We start from the raw sequence: 19,657 nt of genomic DNA, 5'->3' as shown, positions 1-19,657 counted from the left end.
TAATTATTAAACTTACATTGTTCTATTTGAAGCATTGTTTTTACCCAAACATGGATTTCTCATGATCCCCTCTCAAGCCCCTAACATTGTTTCTCATCTTCTTTAAGCAATAATCACATCAACAATTGTATCATTTATCATGTGTTGATAACACAAGTGCAGTTTCCCATGATCTTTAGCAAGCACAAGGCCTAACATTTCTCAGGGCCTACTTTTCCCAGGGCTTGCCAAGCTTAACTTTCTTTCTAAGTCCCCAAAGTTTCTATGATTTTAAAACCTTTTACTATCACTGACATTTGCACCTAAACATCCACCAGATTGTGGCCTGACAAGTACAAGGCCTTGCATCCCAAGGAGCACCTGTTTCTTTTCCCTGTACAACACAGTCTTTATTTGCCACAATTACTATTCAATTATTATTTGTTGGCCACAAGAACTACAAAGCCCATGGCTTTAGCACATTTCCCCCAAATCAGTGACTATGGTGTGATGAAAAGAACGAGCTTCTGACTGCTCAAACCAAGAGCCTGATTTCCACCTGGTAAACAACATCTCTGTTTATCAGCACAGTCCAACACAGAAGAGCAGGCAGACTAGATTTAAATCAATCAAAACTTTATGTATAACTGAACGCAGAAAACATGAAACTATGTACAGAAAAAACTATATACAGAAAGAAGCAAGCCTCTGCACCGCCTGTTCTTCAAGGTCCACCTGAGAGTGTCCTGAGCAGCAGAAGAGCTCATAAATAAATAGGAAAGTACAACCCTGGATCGAGTTGCACGCCGCACATTGGGCACATGCCGGTGTTCTCCAGGGCAGCAGGGAGGCACCCACTGCAGAACACGTGGCCACACACAGTTGTCACAAGCTGTCGTCCATTTTGCATGATCTGGAAGAAAGGAAACAACAACCACATGTATTGGGAGGAAAGAATTGGAGTTTTCTGCTCTATTGGCAGCAGGCAAATGAGACTTGAGAGCATCTGGAATCAGTTAGAAGCCAGGGGGGACCCACAGATCTGCCAGTGCCATCCTGGCAAGGGCTTCTCCCTCTCCATTCACCAGCAAGAAGGGACTTGTGGAGCTTCCCAGCAAGGGCTGTGCTTCCAGCCAGCTGCCCACATCAGCCAGCTGACTTGGGCAACTCCCCTTTTGGCTTCTTCCTCCTCCCACAAAGCACGACAAGAGGTGCATCCTTACCTCTGAGTAATAGTCCATGCAAATTGGACAGCTAATGACAACTCCTGGCTCTGCACTAGAGGGAACAGAAGCAGAAAGAACGTGCAGCTGTTAATATCACCTCACTTCAATGATTATTGATACCTAAAATCTCAACTCATCATGCAAGTGCACTGACTAGCCCTGGCCCATTTCCTTTGAAGAAGCCTGCTGTCTTTAACTCTCTCTTTGCTGCATTTAATGAGGATTTGGGCTCTCCCTGCCTCGAGGGAAAGAGCATCCTGGTTTTCACTAGGAGAAAGGTGCAGTCAGACACCCTGCTCTGGCATTTGAAGAGCAGTCTTTAGTGCTGGCCACTTGGTGTTTGGAAACTTGGACTTGCAGCGGCTCATCAGGAACAGCTTTGGAACTACAGCATCCAGCTGTCCTCTGGGAACTATTCAGCCCGGAATATTCATTGCAGGAGACGGTTCTAACACTATAGAGTAACATGGCTCTGGCAAGATCCAGCCCCAGGAAGGAGCCTTTGGTCAATGTTGAATGCTGCAGCAGTGACTTCTTTCAGAGCAGTTCCATTCTGGAACAGAGAACTGAAGGGACAGAGTATTCCTTTTCTATATGAACCAAGTGGTGGGATTTGTTCACCTGCAGACCCAACAACCAAAACTTAAACATGTCCAAAGTCATTGACAAAAGGCATTATGCTTAGGAATAGTGAAAGCCCTTGAGGTGGCATGTGTAAGACCTGACACCTAAAAGTTCCATACTCCATTTCTCTCCTACATTGCCTTTCCCAAAGGCTCAAAGGACACCAGCTTTGTTTAAACCTATGCCTTTCCCTTTCACCCCCAAAAAGACACTTTAGAAAACCTTCCATCATAATTCTCATGTGCTTTGTCCTCCCTAGTGACACAGACACCTGGTTTAATCTAATCAGCCTAATGCATTGCCTCTTTCTTATTCTGCTGGAGCGCTCCTAGAGCAGGACTTTGCTGTTGCTCTGCAGAACGGGGACTTTACTGTGCAGGCAGCCAACTTGAACTGCAAGATCTCCATGCCAGAAGCAAAGAAATCAGGGCTTGTGACATCCAGCACTGACCATAAAAGCAGGACCTGCACAGCTGCTTGTGTGCAAGTGTACCTTGGGAAGAATGGCTCCAGCTGCAGGAGAAAGGGAGCCAGCTGGCAGCATTCCAGCAGGGAATTTCTGCTGGAATTTGCCCAGCTGCTGCCTGCTGGCCCCATGATGCCAAGCCTCATTGCTAGCAATGGAAGTATTTCCATAGCTAACGTGGCTACTAGAACTTGTCAGAAAAAGCAAATGCAATCCTGAGCTATGGGCTGTGACCAATGCCCTTCCTTGCCATAGCCCCACTCTCATCTCTAAGGTTCTGTGGTCTCTGCCTTGGACTGCCTTTTTCTCCCAAAATGCAAATGGTATCATTTGATCATCATGCAACACAGGAGAAGTATGGAAATGAGTAGAGTAGGGAAGGCTTCAAAGATAAAGCAGGCATAGCTGTAGAACTTATTCCTACAGAGAAAAGAAAGAAAAGCACAAAGTTCCGTGTTTGGTAGGGCATGAGCCATACGTACGCTGAACTTCCAGCATGCTCCTCTGCTCCGTGTTCTGCAGGGGCTGCATCAGCCACAGGTGCGTCATTAGCTCCTGTGCCATCAGCAGAGCCATCCACCTGTTCATGGCTGTTCAGTGCAGCAGTTCTCCTTTCTTCTCCATGCACTGTAATTGAATTTTCAGAAGTTACATCTATTATTCTCTCTCTCCCTGGAGCTACCCTTCAAATGAGTTCTAGAAATAGTCACCAATGGTTCCTATTTTAAATGGACTTTGTTCATCTGGGTTAAAAACAACCTGAAATAAACAACTTTCCCAAAGAGTAAGGCTGAACCTTTCCAGACATTGGGACTACTTGTGGATGCTAAGTGCAAAAAGCAAGCAGGAACACACAGTCTGTGTGAAACTAAGTCACACAAAGCTTCTCACTCTGGCCTGAGAAAGCATAATGAAAAATCCAAGCAGTCCTTGGTAAAGGACAGCAATCTTTGCAGGTGCTGTTTAGAATCCTTGTTGTTTCCTTGCAAGAAATAGTCATGGAGTGCTGTTCCAATTAAGCAATGATAGTGATGTGTAAGTTTAAGGACCAATGAGAGTTTTACCTCTCAGACCTTCAGGAACACATCTATAAAAGAAGATGTGGAATAATAAACTTTGCTCTCTTGGACAAAGCAACTAAGAGAGTCATATCGTACTTCTGGTTGTTCCTAACACAGTACGACAACTGCTCTGCTATGGAGCAACACAAAACTTTTGCTTTGTTCACTCTACACTCAGCTAAGAAGGTGATTCTCAAGGACAGTCCCTGGAAACTACACAATTACTTGGAGCAGTGTCCCCTTAAACATTATCATCATGTCCCTCCTCAGTTAAGGTAATTTGAAGATGGAGTTCTATGAGATTCAAAATGTAGAACATGTAAAAGATTTCTTAAAAAAGGATGTTCTTGTTCTCGATATATTTCATTCTTAAGGAAGGATGTTTTTGTATTGATATATTTCATCCTCATGTATGCCCACACACATTGCATCCATTCTCTAAGACACTGGCTAGCAGCTTGAGCCTGTCCTGTGCCTTTTCCTAAAAGCACTTTCAAGCCCTGCTGCTCCAGGTTCTTGGAAAAGAATAAAAGTCATGATTACATTCTAGATCAAAGTACATTACCAAGTGTCAAACATCAACTCACCTTCAGGAAACTTCCATTGATGCACATGAGAAGGGAAAGAAAAGAAAATACAATTAGATTGGGTGAGCCCCCTGTGCTGCATGCAAACCTCAGCTCAGAAAGCAGCTCTAGCAGAGGAGTGAGGAAGGCTAGGCTATCACCCTCCAAGTTGGCTTAAGAGCATTCAAAGCAGGAGCACAAACAGCTGCTGCCCTGAAAAGAACCAAGTGGCTGCTGCTGATTCTGCTCTCAACAGGGTACAAACAGAGATAGCTTAGGAACCACCTGAAAACCCTCCTCCCTCCTCCCCTCTTCCTGTGCCCTAATGCAATTTGGGCTGGAGCTGTTTCTTTCCCTTGTTCTCTTTTAAACTGGCAAATTCTGCTATTTTAACTCTAAGCACTTCATGTTAGATGAAAGAGCTGCTGAGGAAAGGAAACCACAACAGGCATTGTGAATAAAGAACTCTATCAGTCAGTGCTAGAATTCCAAGAAACACATGGGTCTGCCAGTGCCATCCTGGCAAGGGCTTCTCCCTCTATGGACACCAGCAAGGAGGGACTTGCAGGAATGGACAACTTGGAGCTTCCCAGCAAGGGCTGTGCTTCCAGCCAGCTGCCCGTGGCACCCACCTAAGACAAGTGAGTTGTGCAGCTCCCCTTTATTCCCTTCCCCTCCCACAAATCAGAAATGACAACAACATGTGGGTCCTCACCTCTGCGTTGTCATCCTCCCAATTTGGGGGACTAACGGGACCTCCTGGCGGTGCACTAGAGGGAGCAGAATCAGAAGAACATGCAGCCATCAATTTCACTCAGCACAGAGGGTTACCAAGACATAGAATTGCAGAACTTGAAGTAACCCCTTATTCTAATTTAGCAACATCCCAGCTGAGAAACACAATCAAGTGCAAGAGCTTTTATGTTCTGCAAGCATTTCAGTGTATCACAGTCCATAAGGTAAGAAACATTACAATAATGACTTCCTGACAGAGAGGAAATATTTCTCCTGCATTTTGCCGGTTTTAGGGGTTTTTTCCATTCCTTCTCTTCCAGATAGGCCACTATGATCCAAGTCAGAATTCTCCAAACAGAATCAAGTAGAAGCCAAAAGATTGGCAAAAACCTGTGTCTACACGGAAATGGCATCAGAAATTACACTTTGGAGAGACCCTTTATCTGTCACATACAATTCTAGATCTCTTGGCTCCTGTTGAAGTCTGCCTGCCAGCACTGGGTTTGAATTCTCATCTGATCTGGAATCAGATGGATACTGCTGGCTCTCCTCCCAGTCCTGCAATGGGGTAAAAAAGGAGAGAGATTATGAAGCGCTTGAAGCCACCCCATCCTGCTTCCCCATTTCAGTTCCCTAACTGGATCTGGGCTAGAACCTTCCTTTCCCTCGTTAGCCCTAAACACTTGGCGTTTGATGAGCAGCTGCTGAGAAACGGAAAGCACAGGCACAGGAATTTGGGGCAAAATGTTTGCTGCTCTATTGGCCCCAGGCAAACAGGACTTGGAGTATGTGCAGTCTGTCAGTCAGTGCTAGAACTATAAAAAACACATGGGTCTGCCAGTGCCATCCTGGCAAGGGCTCCTCCCTCTATGGACACCAGCAAGGAGGGACTGGCAGGAATGGACAACTTGGAGCTTCCCAGCAAGGGCTGTGGATCCTCACCTCTGCGTTGTCATCCTCAGGACTTGGAGGACTGATGAGACTTGCTGTCCATGCACTAGAGGGAGAAGGACCAGAAGAACATGCAGCCATCAATTTCACAGTGCACAGAGATAGAAAATGGCAGAAATTGAAACAATCCCTTATTCTGATTTAGCAACATCCCATGCCAGAAACACAGTCAGTGCAAGAGCTTTAATGGACTGCAAGCATATCAGTGTATCACAACACATAATGTAAAGAAACATTCAATAATGACTTCCTGAATGGAGAAGAAATGTTTCTCCTGGATTTTGCTGGGCTTTAGGGTTTTTTTCCATGAGTTGCCTTCCAGACAGGACACTATGGTTCAAATCAGATTCCTTCCCACAGAATCAAGCAGAATCCAACAGTTTGGCAAAACCCTGTGTCTGCCCTATGTCAGAAATGACACTTTGGGGAGACACATCATCTGTTACATACTCATCATTGTCTCTTGATTCCTCCTCATCATCTCTTGGCCAGAGCTCAGCTGAATTCTCTGCCTCCCTGGAATCCTGTGCATGCAGCTGACTCAGCTCCCTGTCCTGCTCCTCTGAGTTGTCATCCTCCGTAGTCAGAGGACTAGCAGGATCTGCTGGCTGTGCCCTAGAGGGAACAGAACCAGAAAGAACATGCACCCATTTCAACACAAAGCCAAGAATTTCCCTGGGCACCAAGGCTTACCGACAGGTAACACCTATTCTGTTCTAGCAACATCCCAGCCCAGCACCACAGTTGTTCCCCCAGCTGCTATGTACTGTAAGCATTTGAAACTTATAGCAAGCCATACTGGAATAGCTATTCAACCATGACTTAATGGAAGGAAAAGAAAGGTTTCATCTGGATTTTGCTATGTGGTTTTTTTGATTCTTTTACTTGCTTCTTTGACAGATAGGTCACTATATTCCAAGTCAGAAGTTTCTGCACAGACTTGAGTAGAAGCTGGAAGTGTGGCAAAACCTGTTCTTACCATCTATCATTAATTAGAATCTAGAGAGACATTTTACTCTCACATACCCATCATTAACTCTTGGTTCCTCTTCATCAGGAGTTGTCAGGGGCCCAGCTGAATTCTCAGCTAATCTGGAAAGCTGAGAGTGCTGCTGATTCTGTTCTCTGTACTGCAGTGGGGTAAAAATGGAGGCAAATTAGAAGTCACTCAAATCAACTCTGTCTCCCCTTTACAGTTCCCTGATTGGATTTGGGCTAGAACCTTTTCTTTGCCCTAGCCCCAAAATGGGCAACTTCTGCAGTCACAGCTCTAAACACTCCTGCTGCATGACCAGATGCTGAAGAATGGAAAGCATACCAGGCACTGGGAGGAAGGAATTCCAGTTTGCTGCTCTATTGGCCCCAGACAAACAGGACTTGGAGTATGTGCAGTCAGTCAGTCAATGTAAGAACTACAAGGAACACACAGCTCTGCCAGTGCCATCCTGGCAAGGGCTCCTCCCTCTATGAACACCAGCAAGGAGGGACTTGCAGGAATGGACAACTTGGAGCTTCCCAGCAAGGGCTGTGCTTCCAGCCAGCTGCCCGTGGCACCCACCTAAGACAAGTGAGTTGTGCAGCTCCCCCTCTGCCCCTTTCCCTCCCACAGAGCAGGACAAGAACATGTGCATCCTCACCTGGGAGTCCTCATCCGACCAATAGGGAGGATCAAATTCAAACAGCAGCCAATCACTAGAGAGAGGAGAACCAAAAGAACATACAGCCATTTGAAAGCACAGCCATTTCTTTCACTGGCCACCAAGGGTTACCAACAAAGAAAACGTTGGTACTCAAAACATCCCCTGTTCTGAATAAGATGCATTCTCACCCAGAAACACCATCATTGCAAGAATTTTTATGTACTGCAAGCATTTCAGCATGTCAAGTAGCTTTCTTAAATTCAATTGTGGCTTCACAAACAGGGAAGGAAGGTTTCTGCTGGATTTTGCTGGGTTTCTTTTAATTCTCCTCCAGGCAGACCACTATATTCCAGGTCTGAAGTATTTGCACAGAGTTTTGCAGAACCCTACGGCTTGGCAAAAACCTCTTTCTACCACATATATGGAATCAGAGTTTTAATAGACACTTTCTCTCTCACATACCCATCATCTTCTCTTGGTTCCTCTCCATTGTTCCTTTCCAGTGGCTCAGGTGAATTCTCCGAGGCCCTGGAAAGACGTGGCTGCTGGGGGCTCTGCTGCAGGGGTAGAACGGGGTAGAAATGGACACACTTAGGAAGCAGTGGAACTTGACCCTTCCTGCTCCCCCATTTCAGTTCCCTAATTGGATTTGGGCCAGAGCTGTTTCTTTGCCTCTTTCTCCCTCCAACTGGCAAGTTCACCTGTGATAGCCTGAGCACTACTTTTTATAGGAACAGCTACTGAAGAGAAAAAAACCCCTAGACCCAAACCTGCTCTGGTGCTTGGTGTAAGTGGAGCTGGCTCATGCAAAGTGTGTTGTGAAACTTGAGGCCTTTTCTTTGCACAGGTTCAGGAACAACCCTGTCAGGACATAACTGCCATGCAATGTTTGCTGCATGTGTCTGCTTTGCACAGCAGTAGAGGCATCCCAAATTTGAGCAGACACACTGCTCTGAGGGCTGCATCAAAGCATAGTCTTTCAAAATAGTAGGGTAAAAAGAAAAAATTCCAAATGTGCCCCTTTTAAAGACTTAGAGGAATAAGAAAGAGAATTAGTGTGTACCCCAGTCAGCTGCAGTTGCTTTTGACACCTCAGTGACAGGGGGACCTTAAACTGATGCTGCAGCTAAAACACTTCTTCAAATCAAAGACTTCCTCTGCTCTCTTTTGAATCACTGAAGCAACATCCTCTTTTAGGTTGTTCATCCACTCTCTGCAACTGATTCTCAGGCATGCTGATGTGTTTGTGAGTGTGTTTGGGGTTGACTGGGAACTGTGTCTAAAGTGCTAAATCAGAGCCATCTTTCAACCTTTGAGGCCAGGGGACTTAGTAAGATTGCAGAGGGCAAGAAAATTCCTATGGATGCAACATGGAGAGGAGTGTGCCACTCACTACTTACCACAGGAGATTCATCGTCGCTGATGGTGATGACTTCAGGCTCTGGAGAATCTCCTGTGAGATCTATGACTTCTTCAGCAGTTGAAAAAGAGAAGGTTAGAAGTGAGTTCAGAGATTGCAGAGGAATGCAATGGGCTGCCACTGTGGAACAGACTGTGCTTGGATTCCCTGTGCCCAAGGTGTCTTTTTTTCAGGAATGGGTCCAACATTTCACTCAAGCATTGCCCTCAGCAGTCCACAGGGAGCATGGTCCTCTGTGCATTGCCTCATGTGTCCTGCTGAGCCTTGCCCTGTGCCCTGAAGGGACAAAACAAGAGGAAGAGCACCTGAGCTCCTCACAAGTTCTGTTGGATGACAACAGCTTACGGGAAGTGCACACCAACAGATCATTCCTCTCGCATAGGGGAATGTTTAGCACAAAGGAGAAAAAAACCACCAAATCTATGGGGGATGCTAATTTTACAGTACCATGCTGTCCATGCTCCCCTGAAGAATGGGCCCCAGCTAGTGACTAACTTTTCTTCATCTTTTTGCAGCTTGGGAGATACCAAACTCAGCCTGCCACCTCCACTGTGGCAGCTGCAGTCACTGCCAGCTCATCAGGGCACCCATTCAGGTGTTTGAGCAGCACTTGGGGCTTTTGCTAAACAGCTCCTCTCCCACTAGAGGCCAATGGACAGAGTTCAGTAACAAACCAAAACAGCTGTCAGTGGGCTGGTTGTTTAGGGATGCCATACCAGGTGGTTCCTCAAGCCCAAGGTTCCCTTCCTCCCCAGGAAAGGGCCTAGGAACTGGCAAAAGCACCCATTCAAATGAACTCCAAGCCTCCAGAAGCAGTTTCTGTTCTTACCAGCCTCTCTTGGCTCTGTCTCCAAGGTTCCACCAGCTCTGGAGGGCAGCAGCCTGCTCCGTTTCTGAGCTGGGGTAGAATCCAGCGCCTCTCCAGGGCGCTTTCGCTGACCCTGAGAGAGAACAAAGCCTTAGCATTTTCTGTGGCACTAATATGAACATGGCACTTGGTTTTTGCCATCCCAATGACAGCACACAAGGATACACAAAACACTCCTGCAAAGGCTGCAATATGCATCCAATGGTGCTATGGGCCATTCCCACCTAAGTGCATCTCCTCAGAGCAAAGACATCAGCCCTGAACTCCGACAGGGTGCCTCAACAAGAAAGAGCCTGTCCCAATCCCTTGTAAATGAGGAGAGCAGTTCCCAATTCTAGCAGGCTGCTGCTCACACTGTAAGCCATTTTGAACTATTGCTGCTAACACCCACAGACATCCAAAACTTTCAGTATTCCAGAACACCATGTTATGTAAAGTTTTCAAAGGTTTCCATTCTTGTCCTTTTGCTACAAACTCTTGAAATACTTCCTAGAAGTACCCCATAAAATGTTTCAAGATTCAGATCAGCATTGAGTAGCAATGTACTTACGGAGCTCATGATGTTTTTTGATCTAAAAGTACCGGCAAAGAAAGTGGGACCAACACCAAAAAAGGAACCTCAGGGATGGGATCAATCCCTTTGGCTCCTTTGGGTAGCCCACTGCCGATTATTTGGCGTGACTGAAAACTGCTCTTCCAAACCTGTCAGAAAAGTACAGGAGAGATTATCTATTTGGAATGCCAATTTTCTTGAATACCCCCATGCCCCAAGACTCCCATTGCCAAGTCTTTTTTTCCTGTTCAAAGCTAGATGGGAAGTCCCTGACTCTGGCACTGGAGCCCACCTGCAGCCCATGCTTCAGCCCAGACCAGCCCCTCAGCATGACACTCAGCTTTTCAGGAGTTGTCTGCACTCACCTGTTCAGTCACTGCAGAGTTTGGCTGGCAAATGTCAGCACAAGGCTCTCTATTCGCAGCCGGGATGGAGAAGACAGACTCTCCACGTCTGCTGCGCAGCAGAGAATCCGTCAACTGGCTCAAGATACTCGGTGTCAACAGAACCTCGGGAGCAGGAGTGCCCCTGGCAACCGGTGCCAACATTCCATGCCCAGCTAACGGGGCTGCGCTTTGCTCACCCATGGAGTTCCAGAAGGCCATGGAGGCACCGCAGCCATGGCCTGGTTCTGCTGCCGCTGGCTCCATCGCAGTGCTCAGGGCCCTGTCCTGCCTGGCCTGGAACGTTGCAGGGACAGGGCATCCACAGCTTCTCTGGGCAGCCTGTTGCACTGGCTCAGCACCCTCCTAGCTCTTGCAAACATCTGATCCCAACCTTCCCCTTCCCCCATGGCTCTCTGCCCCCTCTGGGCACTGGAAGGCCACAGTCAGGCCTCCCCAGCCCCTGCTCCTCTCCCGGCTGCACAGCCCCGGCTCTCCCAGCCTGACTGCATGGGACAGCTGCCCCAGGCCTCCACACATCCCCAGGGCCACCTCCAGCCCTGCTCCACAGGCACATCCCGCTCCTGCTGGGCCCAGCTGGACACAGCTCCGCACGCGCGGCCTCACGGGCACAGCTGCGCCTCCCGCCACCTTCAGCCTCAGGCACCTGAGCATCACTGGAGCCTTCCTGTGCCCAAAGAACCCCCAGCAAACCACACCTCCCCAAAGCAAAAAGAAATTTAAACCCTTCCTTAACCCTCCTCCTCCTCCAGCTTTATTGGTCTCTGGCTGTTTTATATCTAATGGGACTGCTTTAACTCAAATAAATAGCAATTAAAACAAAATCAAAATTTGCTGGAGTTTTTGGTTTTCAAACTGTTCCAACTATCTAATCATTCAGATCCTGAATTCAAGTCTCTGAAATTTTGACTTTGTCAGGTGTTGGACTACTCCTCTACTAGAACTTCCCAACAGGGCTGAGGAGCTTTGTTCTGCTCCCAGGGACAGCACCTTCCTCCTGAGGCCCTGCTCTGCTCTCTAAGGTGCCACAGCAAGAAAAGCAGAATTAATAATCAGTTTTCCTTCTAGCCACTCTGCCATTGGACCTGTGTTCAGAGGGATGGGCTGGGGCTCCTGAGAGCACCAGGGAAGCCATCTGAGCCCTGCCAGATGCAGGAATGCTCCTCTGCCCCTGGTCCTTTAGGTTGGGTGCCCTCTGGTGTGGGGAGAACGGTGGAAATTGATCCAGTGCTGGGGAGATGAGCACAAGGATATGTTCAGCTCGTGCTCTACACGAGGAGCCTCATTTCTTACAAAACTTTCTCACTTACTACAATTCATGCTTTTTGGGTAATTAGGTATCAAGTGTTGGAGAATGGGTCGGGATGACTCTTCCATTGTTTGAAAAAACCCTAAAGGACATTCAATGCTTTAGATAAAAATACTAAGATGCTAAAGCAATTCCAACTATACATTTAATATATGAATAATTAAGCTCCTTGGATGGGTGCCAAAGCACTGAATAGGAGAAATGGACAGTGCAAATATGCTGTCTCTCTGTTCTGGGCTTCTGAAGCTCAAAACACCCCAATTTTTCTATGCCTCCAGATCAATGATGGAATGAGCTGAAAATGTGCTTTTCCTTCTGCTGACAACTATGCACCAAGATCAAAAACAAATTTTAAAACAACACAATTTTAAAATAAAATTGCCTCAGCTGATGCTGTTGAGCCAAACCAACATTGGTTTCAATTTCTTATAAAATCAGCTGAGTGCCATTTCATTGCAGGTTAATTAAGATCAAATTTACTTGACCATAAATGCTTTCTTTAAATGCTCTTTTCAATCAAAATTCCTAGCATAGCATGTCGCCTACGAATATAGCTATTTAAAAAGACATTTCTGCTTGCTGTCATTGCATCCACCAGGAAGTTCAAAGTCTAGCAATAATGAGAAACAGAAAACATTGGTCTAAACTTCATGGCAACCCTATAAGTACATCATTTGATGTGTGTCTGTGGAAGTGTTATCTTGGAGTACTTTTGACAACTCAAGTAGTTTTCATGAATAGGAAAAATCAAAAGATCACTTTATCAGGCTAATACTAATGTTTTCGTTTCTTTTATGAAGATCAAACCAAATCAGAATTAGCAGCTACAATGAACCTTGTTTATTACTACCTCTGCCTAAATATGGCAATACTAAGACATCTTGAAGTATGACGGAGGATGCAGGTAAATCACACAATCAAGACAAAAATGAAAAACCCAAATTAAGGACGCATGTCCACACAGATAACCAGATTTTAACACCTAGAGGACTTAGTTCAGTTTGGTCATCTGAGTTTTCTGTTTCATGGCACAAAGAATTTCCTGTTGCATTGTTGACCTGAGATCTGCCTTTGCCTCTTTTTTACTTTTATATAACACATGGCATTTTCTCTCCTCTCTTATGTCCAATTATTAGATCTCTGGACAATTGCATTTCTCTTCAATGTAACTTTGGATTAAACTGCTGTAATTGAAGGAAATGGAGCTACAACACAGTGTGCTGCTAACAGCTCCAAGTCAGGAACCAACTTCATCCATTCAAATGCACATTCCTTCAAAAGCCTCCAGATTCTAACCTGAATGAAACCTTGCAACGCTAAATGCAGCAGTTTGTTAACATCCCAGTTATTCTCCAAGAAACTTGCTTTCATTGTGTGTGTGCACAACCTGCTCCTCTCTCCATCTTCTCAGCACTGAAATCATGATGTTAGTGTTCAGGAACACACATAATCACAGAATGATTCTATGAAGGTGCTTTATTGAAGAGCTCTGGCTGTCAGGGGTACATATACCCAAATCTGACCCGACTTCATTTGGAGTTGAACATGGTTTTATACTCTATCGTTCTGTAACTTACATATTTATTATTCAACTTCCATTGTTCTATTGTATGCATTGTTTTTACCCAAGCATGGATTTCTTGTGATCCCAGCTCAACCCCCTAACATTGTTTCTCATCTTCTTTAAACAATAATCACATCTAGCAATTGTATCATTTATCATCTATTGATTGCACAAGTGCAGTTTCCCATGATCTTTAGCAAGCACAAGGCCTAACATGTCTCAGGGCCTACTTTTCCCAGGGTTTGCCTAACTTGCCTTTCTTTCTAAGTCCCCAAAGTTTCTATGATTTTCCAACTTTTTACTATCATTCCCCCCTTTGAAAGCATTTTCACTTCACTATAAGTGGAAATGTTTTCACTTGACACAGTCCTTTCTTTCTGAGTTTATACTTGATGTTCTTCAAATCCTAGATGGGTGTAAACGTTGTCCTGGAAACGTTGTCACAAACTGGAGAACCAGAAGATGGTGGCTCTGGATCTCGTGTCAGTTCCTTCATTATTTTCTGGTTCCAGGGCGTTTTCTTCTGTATTTCTCCTTTTAAGATGCTGTAAATGAACCAAGTTGCTAAGAATGCAATTAGTAAGATTATCACACTCTCAATGATAGATTTAATCCATGAACTCACATTCCAGCCTAACCCTTTGAAGATTTTGCCCAACCAACTTGTAGTCAAATCCTTTTGCTCTTCCTGTGCTCCATGCTCTATTTGTTGCAACCGATAGATTTCATATTCTCCATCTGCAGTGTAGTGGTTTAGTTTTGTTAATTTCGTTTCCCACCCAACTCACCGAATAAATGTTGTGGTTTTGAAGCAGCAACTAAAAAAATCACTAGAAAACGTACTTATGTCTTGCTGTGAGATATGGATTAGAACAAGAGCAAAACAGGCTTAAAACTTAAAAGGAATAAAGAAAGTTTATTAACAAAACTACAAGAATAACAAAACCAGGATAAATCTTCCAGAAAACCTTTTCTTCCCTCACTACCCAACACTTCACTTGTTCACATGACAGCATAAAGCCAAAAAAAGTTTTGATGTTTATAACAGACCCATTTCTTGCTATAGTCTTCCCATCAGTCTTTGTAGAGAAACAGGAGTCTTCTGCTAATCTATTAAATTTTTCACAAGAAAACTATTTCTGTATAGCTTTCAATTTCTCTGATGCCAGATGCCTGGGAAAATCTGCCATCAATTGTCTCCTCCCATTTCCCATCACTCTGAGGTGTGTTATGGGTCAAATGAGTCTAGGGATGTCATTTTTAAGGATGAGTTATTCAAAAGTAAAAGTTCTCTTCATTTGTCTCTGTGAGCTTCTCTGGAAACAGAAGTTTTCTCGTTGCCTCTACAAAGCTACCAATCTTGAACTATTGCTTCTCTCCTTCTGTTCCAGCACCTCACTGTATCACAATCACTTTACTTTTTGCTCAATATTCACACTTTGAACTACTCTATTCCTCCTAATATACTCTGTCATGAATTAAAGGAGTTTTTTCAGAACATTCTTGTCCATCTCCATAGCTTTAACAGAAAAATATTTCAGCTTATTAAAGCAACTCCTTATTCTCTACCTCTTCTGACACTTAATTCCTTTCTTTACCGTTTCTGAAAGCTTATAAAGTCTCTTTACATGTTGATTACTCTCTCTTTCTCTCTCTGGAACAAAAGGATTAATCTGCAAGTCTCATTTGGTTAAAGAAAGGCTTAAAATCTTGCCCAGGCTTTGTATATGGTTCTGTGATCTCTGCTGGAGCAGCAGCCGGAGCTGTCTGCAATGGAAGATTCTTCATGGCTGCTCTGGAGAGTGTGGTCACTGTCTCAGCCCACCGCAGGTTGAGACCTTTTTTTTTTGCCTTACTCGTCAGTCTCTGATGAATTCAGTCACAGCAAAAACAAAACTGCAGCCGAGCCAGGGACCGGCCTGGCCCGGCCAGAGCCCGGGGCAAGCCCCACAGGCCCCATCTCCCGGCCAGGAGCCGCGGCAGGCCCAGCCCAGCCCCTGCCTGGGCCACATGGCCTGGGTGGGGGAACAGGAGGCCAGCTGGAGCTCAGTTACCTTTCACAGCCAGGAAACAAAGAGACAAAGAAATTCTCAGGCTTAGGTCTTAAGGTGATGTTCACAGGTTGATCTCACTTTTCAGTGGACAAAACTCCTGTCAATTCTTAGAAATGGCCAGCTGTTGGCTAGGAGAAAAACTCCCACCAGCCTCCAGCAGTTTTAACTCTATCACATGCAGTTACATTTGGGATGTGGACACAGCAATGATCAATTCATCCCTTTAAAAAACTCACACACTCCATGCTCTTTCAGGATAGGAAATTTTAATAGCTTGTTTAGTTTCTAAATCTTTCCCAGGTGACTCTTGCTAGTCTATCTCCCTGACCTGTTTCTCTATTCTGATTGTTTGCAGCAGGACCGAGCAAAGACTCTAGGGCTCACCCAAATTTCACTTCACTAGAGGGTTCTTTCCAAGTGTCATCCTGATTCTATTCCTATCCTAATCTTTTCTAGCTATGCCTGTGTCTAGCCACTGAGTAGTTTTTCAAGCAGATCTCACATTTTGACATTACTGATTTTGCCATTGTTAGCATCCATATCAAGATTAAGTTTTGCTTTAGCAATTGTACCACTGCCTCTGCACCCCAATGACATTTGTTATGTTTAATTTGTAGAACTTCTCTCGTGATCAAGGGAGTAACACTATTTGTCTTTGTGCAGTGACATGCCACCTTTCTGAATTTTTGTGCTTGTAGCAAATGTCTCAGTGTCTTGTCTTTTACTGAATATTTTGGCTTTGGAGGCAAATTGAATTGAGATATATTAGTCTTTAAAGGTATCAGTGCCATTGCAGTTTGCACTTTTCAAGCAGCTTGTCAGCTTGTCCAGTCTGCTTTTCGATTCCCCTTGTCAATTTTGGAGCTTCCTGATTGGTGTGCTCTACAGTGCATGATTGCCACTGGTTCAGGTTTTTGTACTGCTTTTATTAACTGCAGGACTGCATCTTGATGTTTAATGTGCGTACCTTGAGAAGACAGTAGTCTTCTTCCTTTCCACAGTGCTCCGTGTACATGCACTACTCCAAAAGCATCCTTTGAGCCAGTCCGTATGTTTACCCTTTTCCCTTCACTTAATTCTAGTGCTCTGCTTAAGGCAACCAGTTCTGCCCTCTGGGCAGATGGATTTGGTGATAATGCTTTTGCCTCCACTATCGTACTGACTGTTGTTACCGCATATCCCGCGTATCTGGTCCCGTTCTGCACCAAGCTGCTTCCATCTGGGAATAGCTCTCACTCTGGTTGCTCCAGTGGGATGTCTTTCAGGTCTTCTCTTGCCAAATAGGTGTACTCTGTTACTTCTACACAGTTGTGCTCTAATGGGCCTTCTTCAGTTGTGGTACCTAGGAACAAAGCTGCATTCAAAAGCTTAGTTGTCTTTAGTGTGACATTGTCCTGCTCAGTCATGACTACCTGGAATTTCACCATCCTGCTTGGAGATAGCCAATGGCCCCCCTTTTGTTCTAAAACAGCGGTTACCATATGTGGCACGTAGACATCCATGTGTCTACCCGTCGTGAGTTTCCTATAGCTTCTTGGATCAGCACCACGGTGGCTGCAACTGCCCGCAGGCATGAAGGCCACCCGGCACTCACCTTGTCAAGTTGTTTGGAAAAGCAGCCTAGCAGCCTTTTCCAGCTTCTCAAATGTTGGGTCAGCACTCCCAGTGCTGGGTGTAGTCTTTCATGCACGAAAAGCTGAAAATCTTTGGATGAATCAGGCAATCTTAATGCCGGAGCAGTTGTCAATGCCTCCTTGGGTTTGAGGAAGGCTTCCTTTGGTGGTTTGCCCCAGGTAAATGGCTGCATCTTCTGGGCTTCATACAGGGGTTTTGCAATTAGTCCATAGTCCATGATCCACAGGCAGCACCACTCTGTCATCCCAAGGAAAACTTGCAGCTCATGCAGGTTCTGGGATTCTGGAATAACACAAATAGCTTGAATACGATTAGTACCCAGCTTACGTTGCCTTTGTGAGATTTCATATCCCAGGTAAATCACAGTCTGCCAGGCAATTTGTGCCTTTTCTCTAGACACCTTATATCCTCCCATTCCCAGCTGATTTAAAATTTCAATTGTTACCTTTATGCAGGTTGTCTTCTCTTCTGTAGCTATCAGTATATTATCAACATAGTGTAACAGCAGGTATTGTTTTCTCGGTACTTGCCCGTTCTCGGTCCAAATCTCCAGCTCCTTCCCCAGCTGGCTTCCAGATAGGGTTGGACTGTTCTTGTATCATCGTGGGAGTTGTGTTCAGGTGAGCTGAGTTTTCCTTGTGTTTTCTGGATTTTCCCACTCAGAGGCAAACCGTTTCCTACTTTCTTTGTCAGGGAGTATGCAGAAAAAGGCATCTTTTAAATCAGTGACAGTAAACCATTTCTATTTCTCTTTTACGGATGTTAACAATGTGCAAGGATTAGCTACCACTGGGTAAATATCTTTAGTTGTTCCATTAATTGCTCTCAAATCCTGTACTAGTCTGTATTGGTCAACACAGAAATTTGGGCTCTAGTGTTAACTACAGAAGTAACAGGTGCACGTTTAGGACCCACTGTTGCTATAATCAGTATGTCTCCAGTTCTGTTATTTCTAGTGATCATTTTAAATACAACCAACCTCTGCCTCCCTGCTCACCCATGAGAGGCAGAGTTGCCAGTTTCCCTGATTCTGAGGCTGTTTGGGCTCCACTCGCAGAAGTTGAGAAGGAGATTGCTTTGGCTCACAGCCCAGAGCCTGTGGAGGTGGGCTGGGTTGTAGAGTGGGGGCATTTGATACAATGAACTTGGGACAGTGGCACTTAGAAACAACTTGACTCAACTTTCAAGTGATAAGCCATCCATTACGTTTCTGGGGACCCCCTTCTTTATCTCTAGAGACCACCCATACCGGTGGTTAGAGGTTTGCTTTCCCTTTGCTGGCTTTTCCTTAAGAGAACCAATGTATCTAACACCCTCTGCTTTCTCTGATTTTTCTTCTGGCATTTTTACAGGTCCATAATTTCTACTGTCATTAATTAACTCTTTTGCAACTTTGCTCCATGTCCAGATTTTATGGTTCTTAGCGGGAGAATGCAATTGTGAAGGTGTCGGCTGAGAGGGGGTGGTGAAGGGAGTAAACCCAGGAACAGTGGAACCAGGTCGATGGGTCGAGTTCTCAAGAAATCTCTCTAGTCTATCCAGAGGTTATAGCTGCTATTGTTTTTTTGGAGGAAAATTGCTGTAGGTTGAAGTGATTCTGGAAGGCCTTGAATTCAAGGGGTGATAATTTCATTTTTCACAGGTAACAACATTGGTGATTCATAACCAGCAATGAATTTTCTTTTGTGTATCATTTGCAAGCAGGCAGCATTGTGAATGTTTTCCAGTAGTTGGTCAGGGGTACTCACTATAGCAATGGAGTCCCCCCTTTCCAAGGGGTTCAGCCCCTCTGCCCAATAAGCTGCGTGCTGAGTTAGGGACCATGGGTTATGTCTGTCTCCTGCTGTTAAGAAGACTTCATGTCCCCAGTACCCACTGGCTTCCCATTCTCCCAGTTGAATTTGATCACCTCCAGTGAGAGACATTGGGAATACGGATTCTGTCTCTGAGTCGTGAGGGAGACGCCCGTACTCTTTTTTTTTTTTTTCAAACTTAGCCAATTCAGCAGCAGAGTACAGGAGTTGTTTTTTTTTAGTGGTTATATGTGGATCAAGATCTTCATCATTGATATAATTACATTCTGTTTTAATTAGAGGTTTCAAACTAGGACACCAGTGTTCCCCACAATTTAATCTACGTTAGCTCCTTTTGAGGGTAAATTTGATTAATGAGAGGGGTTTTCCTCTCTTCTGTTTCTTTTAGCAAGTCAGCATTTTTTAAATTTTTATCATGGAGGGCTGCTCGCAATAGACTGATCTTACTTCTTTCTTCATCTAATTGTTTATGCAAAATTCTAACTAGGTTTTGGAGGGAGTCTATTATAGTCCTTTCCTCACTTCTTTGCTTAAAGCGAGTGTCGTGGTTTTAAAGCAGCAACTAAAAAAATCACTAGAAAACTTACTTATTTCTTGCTGTGAGATGTGGATTAGAACAAGAGCAAAACAGGCTTAAAACTTAAAAGGAATAAAGAAAGTTTATTAACAAAACTACAAGAATAACAAAACCAGAATAAAACTTCCAGAAAACCCCTATTTTCCCCTACTACCCAACCATTCTCTTGTTCACATGACAACACAGAGACAAAAAACTATGGAACTCTGGT

At 44.7% G+C, this 19,657-nt stretch overlaps 1 protein-coding gene across 1 annotated transcript; it reads right to left on the bottom strand.

The window, feature by feature from the left end:
* Window positions 1-598: 598 nt before the first annotated feature.
* Window positions 599-11,125, bottom strand: LOC111922395 (uncharacterized). The gene is made up of 14 exons (XM_086889294.1): window positions 10,455-11,125; window positions 10,087-10,238; window positions 9,498-9,609; window positions 8,649-8,719; window positions 7,711-7,805; window positions 7,246-7,300; window positions 6,635-6,738; window positions 6,059-6,223; window positions 5,600-5,654; window positions 5,112-5,215; window positions 3,944-4,692; window positions 2,778-2,922; window positions 1,203-1,257; window positions 599-892 (listed from the first exon to the last, which is right to left on the bottom strand). The coding sequence occupies exons 2-11, from the start codon at window positions 10,093-10,095 to the stop codon at window positions 4,584-4,586; spliced, it is 879 nt and encodes a 292-aa protein (XP_086745420.1). The 5' UTR covers window positions 10,096-10,238; window positions 10,455-11,125; the 3' UTR covers window positions 599-892; window positions 1,203-1,257; window positions 2,778-2,922; window positions 3,944-4,583.
* Window positions 11,126-19,657: the final 8,532 nt, after the last annotated feature.

Source organism: Cyanistes caeruleus, chromosome 5 (assembly GCF_971803275.1).
Source record: "Cyanistes caeruleus chromosome 5, bCyaCae1.hap1.1, whole genome shotgun sequence".
In the NCBI taxonomy this organism is placed as follows: domain Eukaryota; kingdom Metazoa; phylum Chordata; class Aves; order Passeriformes; family Paridae; genus Cyanistes; species Cyanistes caeruleus.
This window is presented reverse-complemented; position numbering and strand designations above follow the sequence as displayed.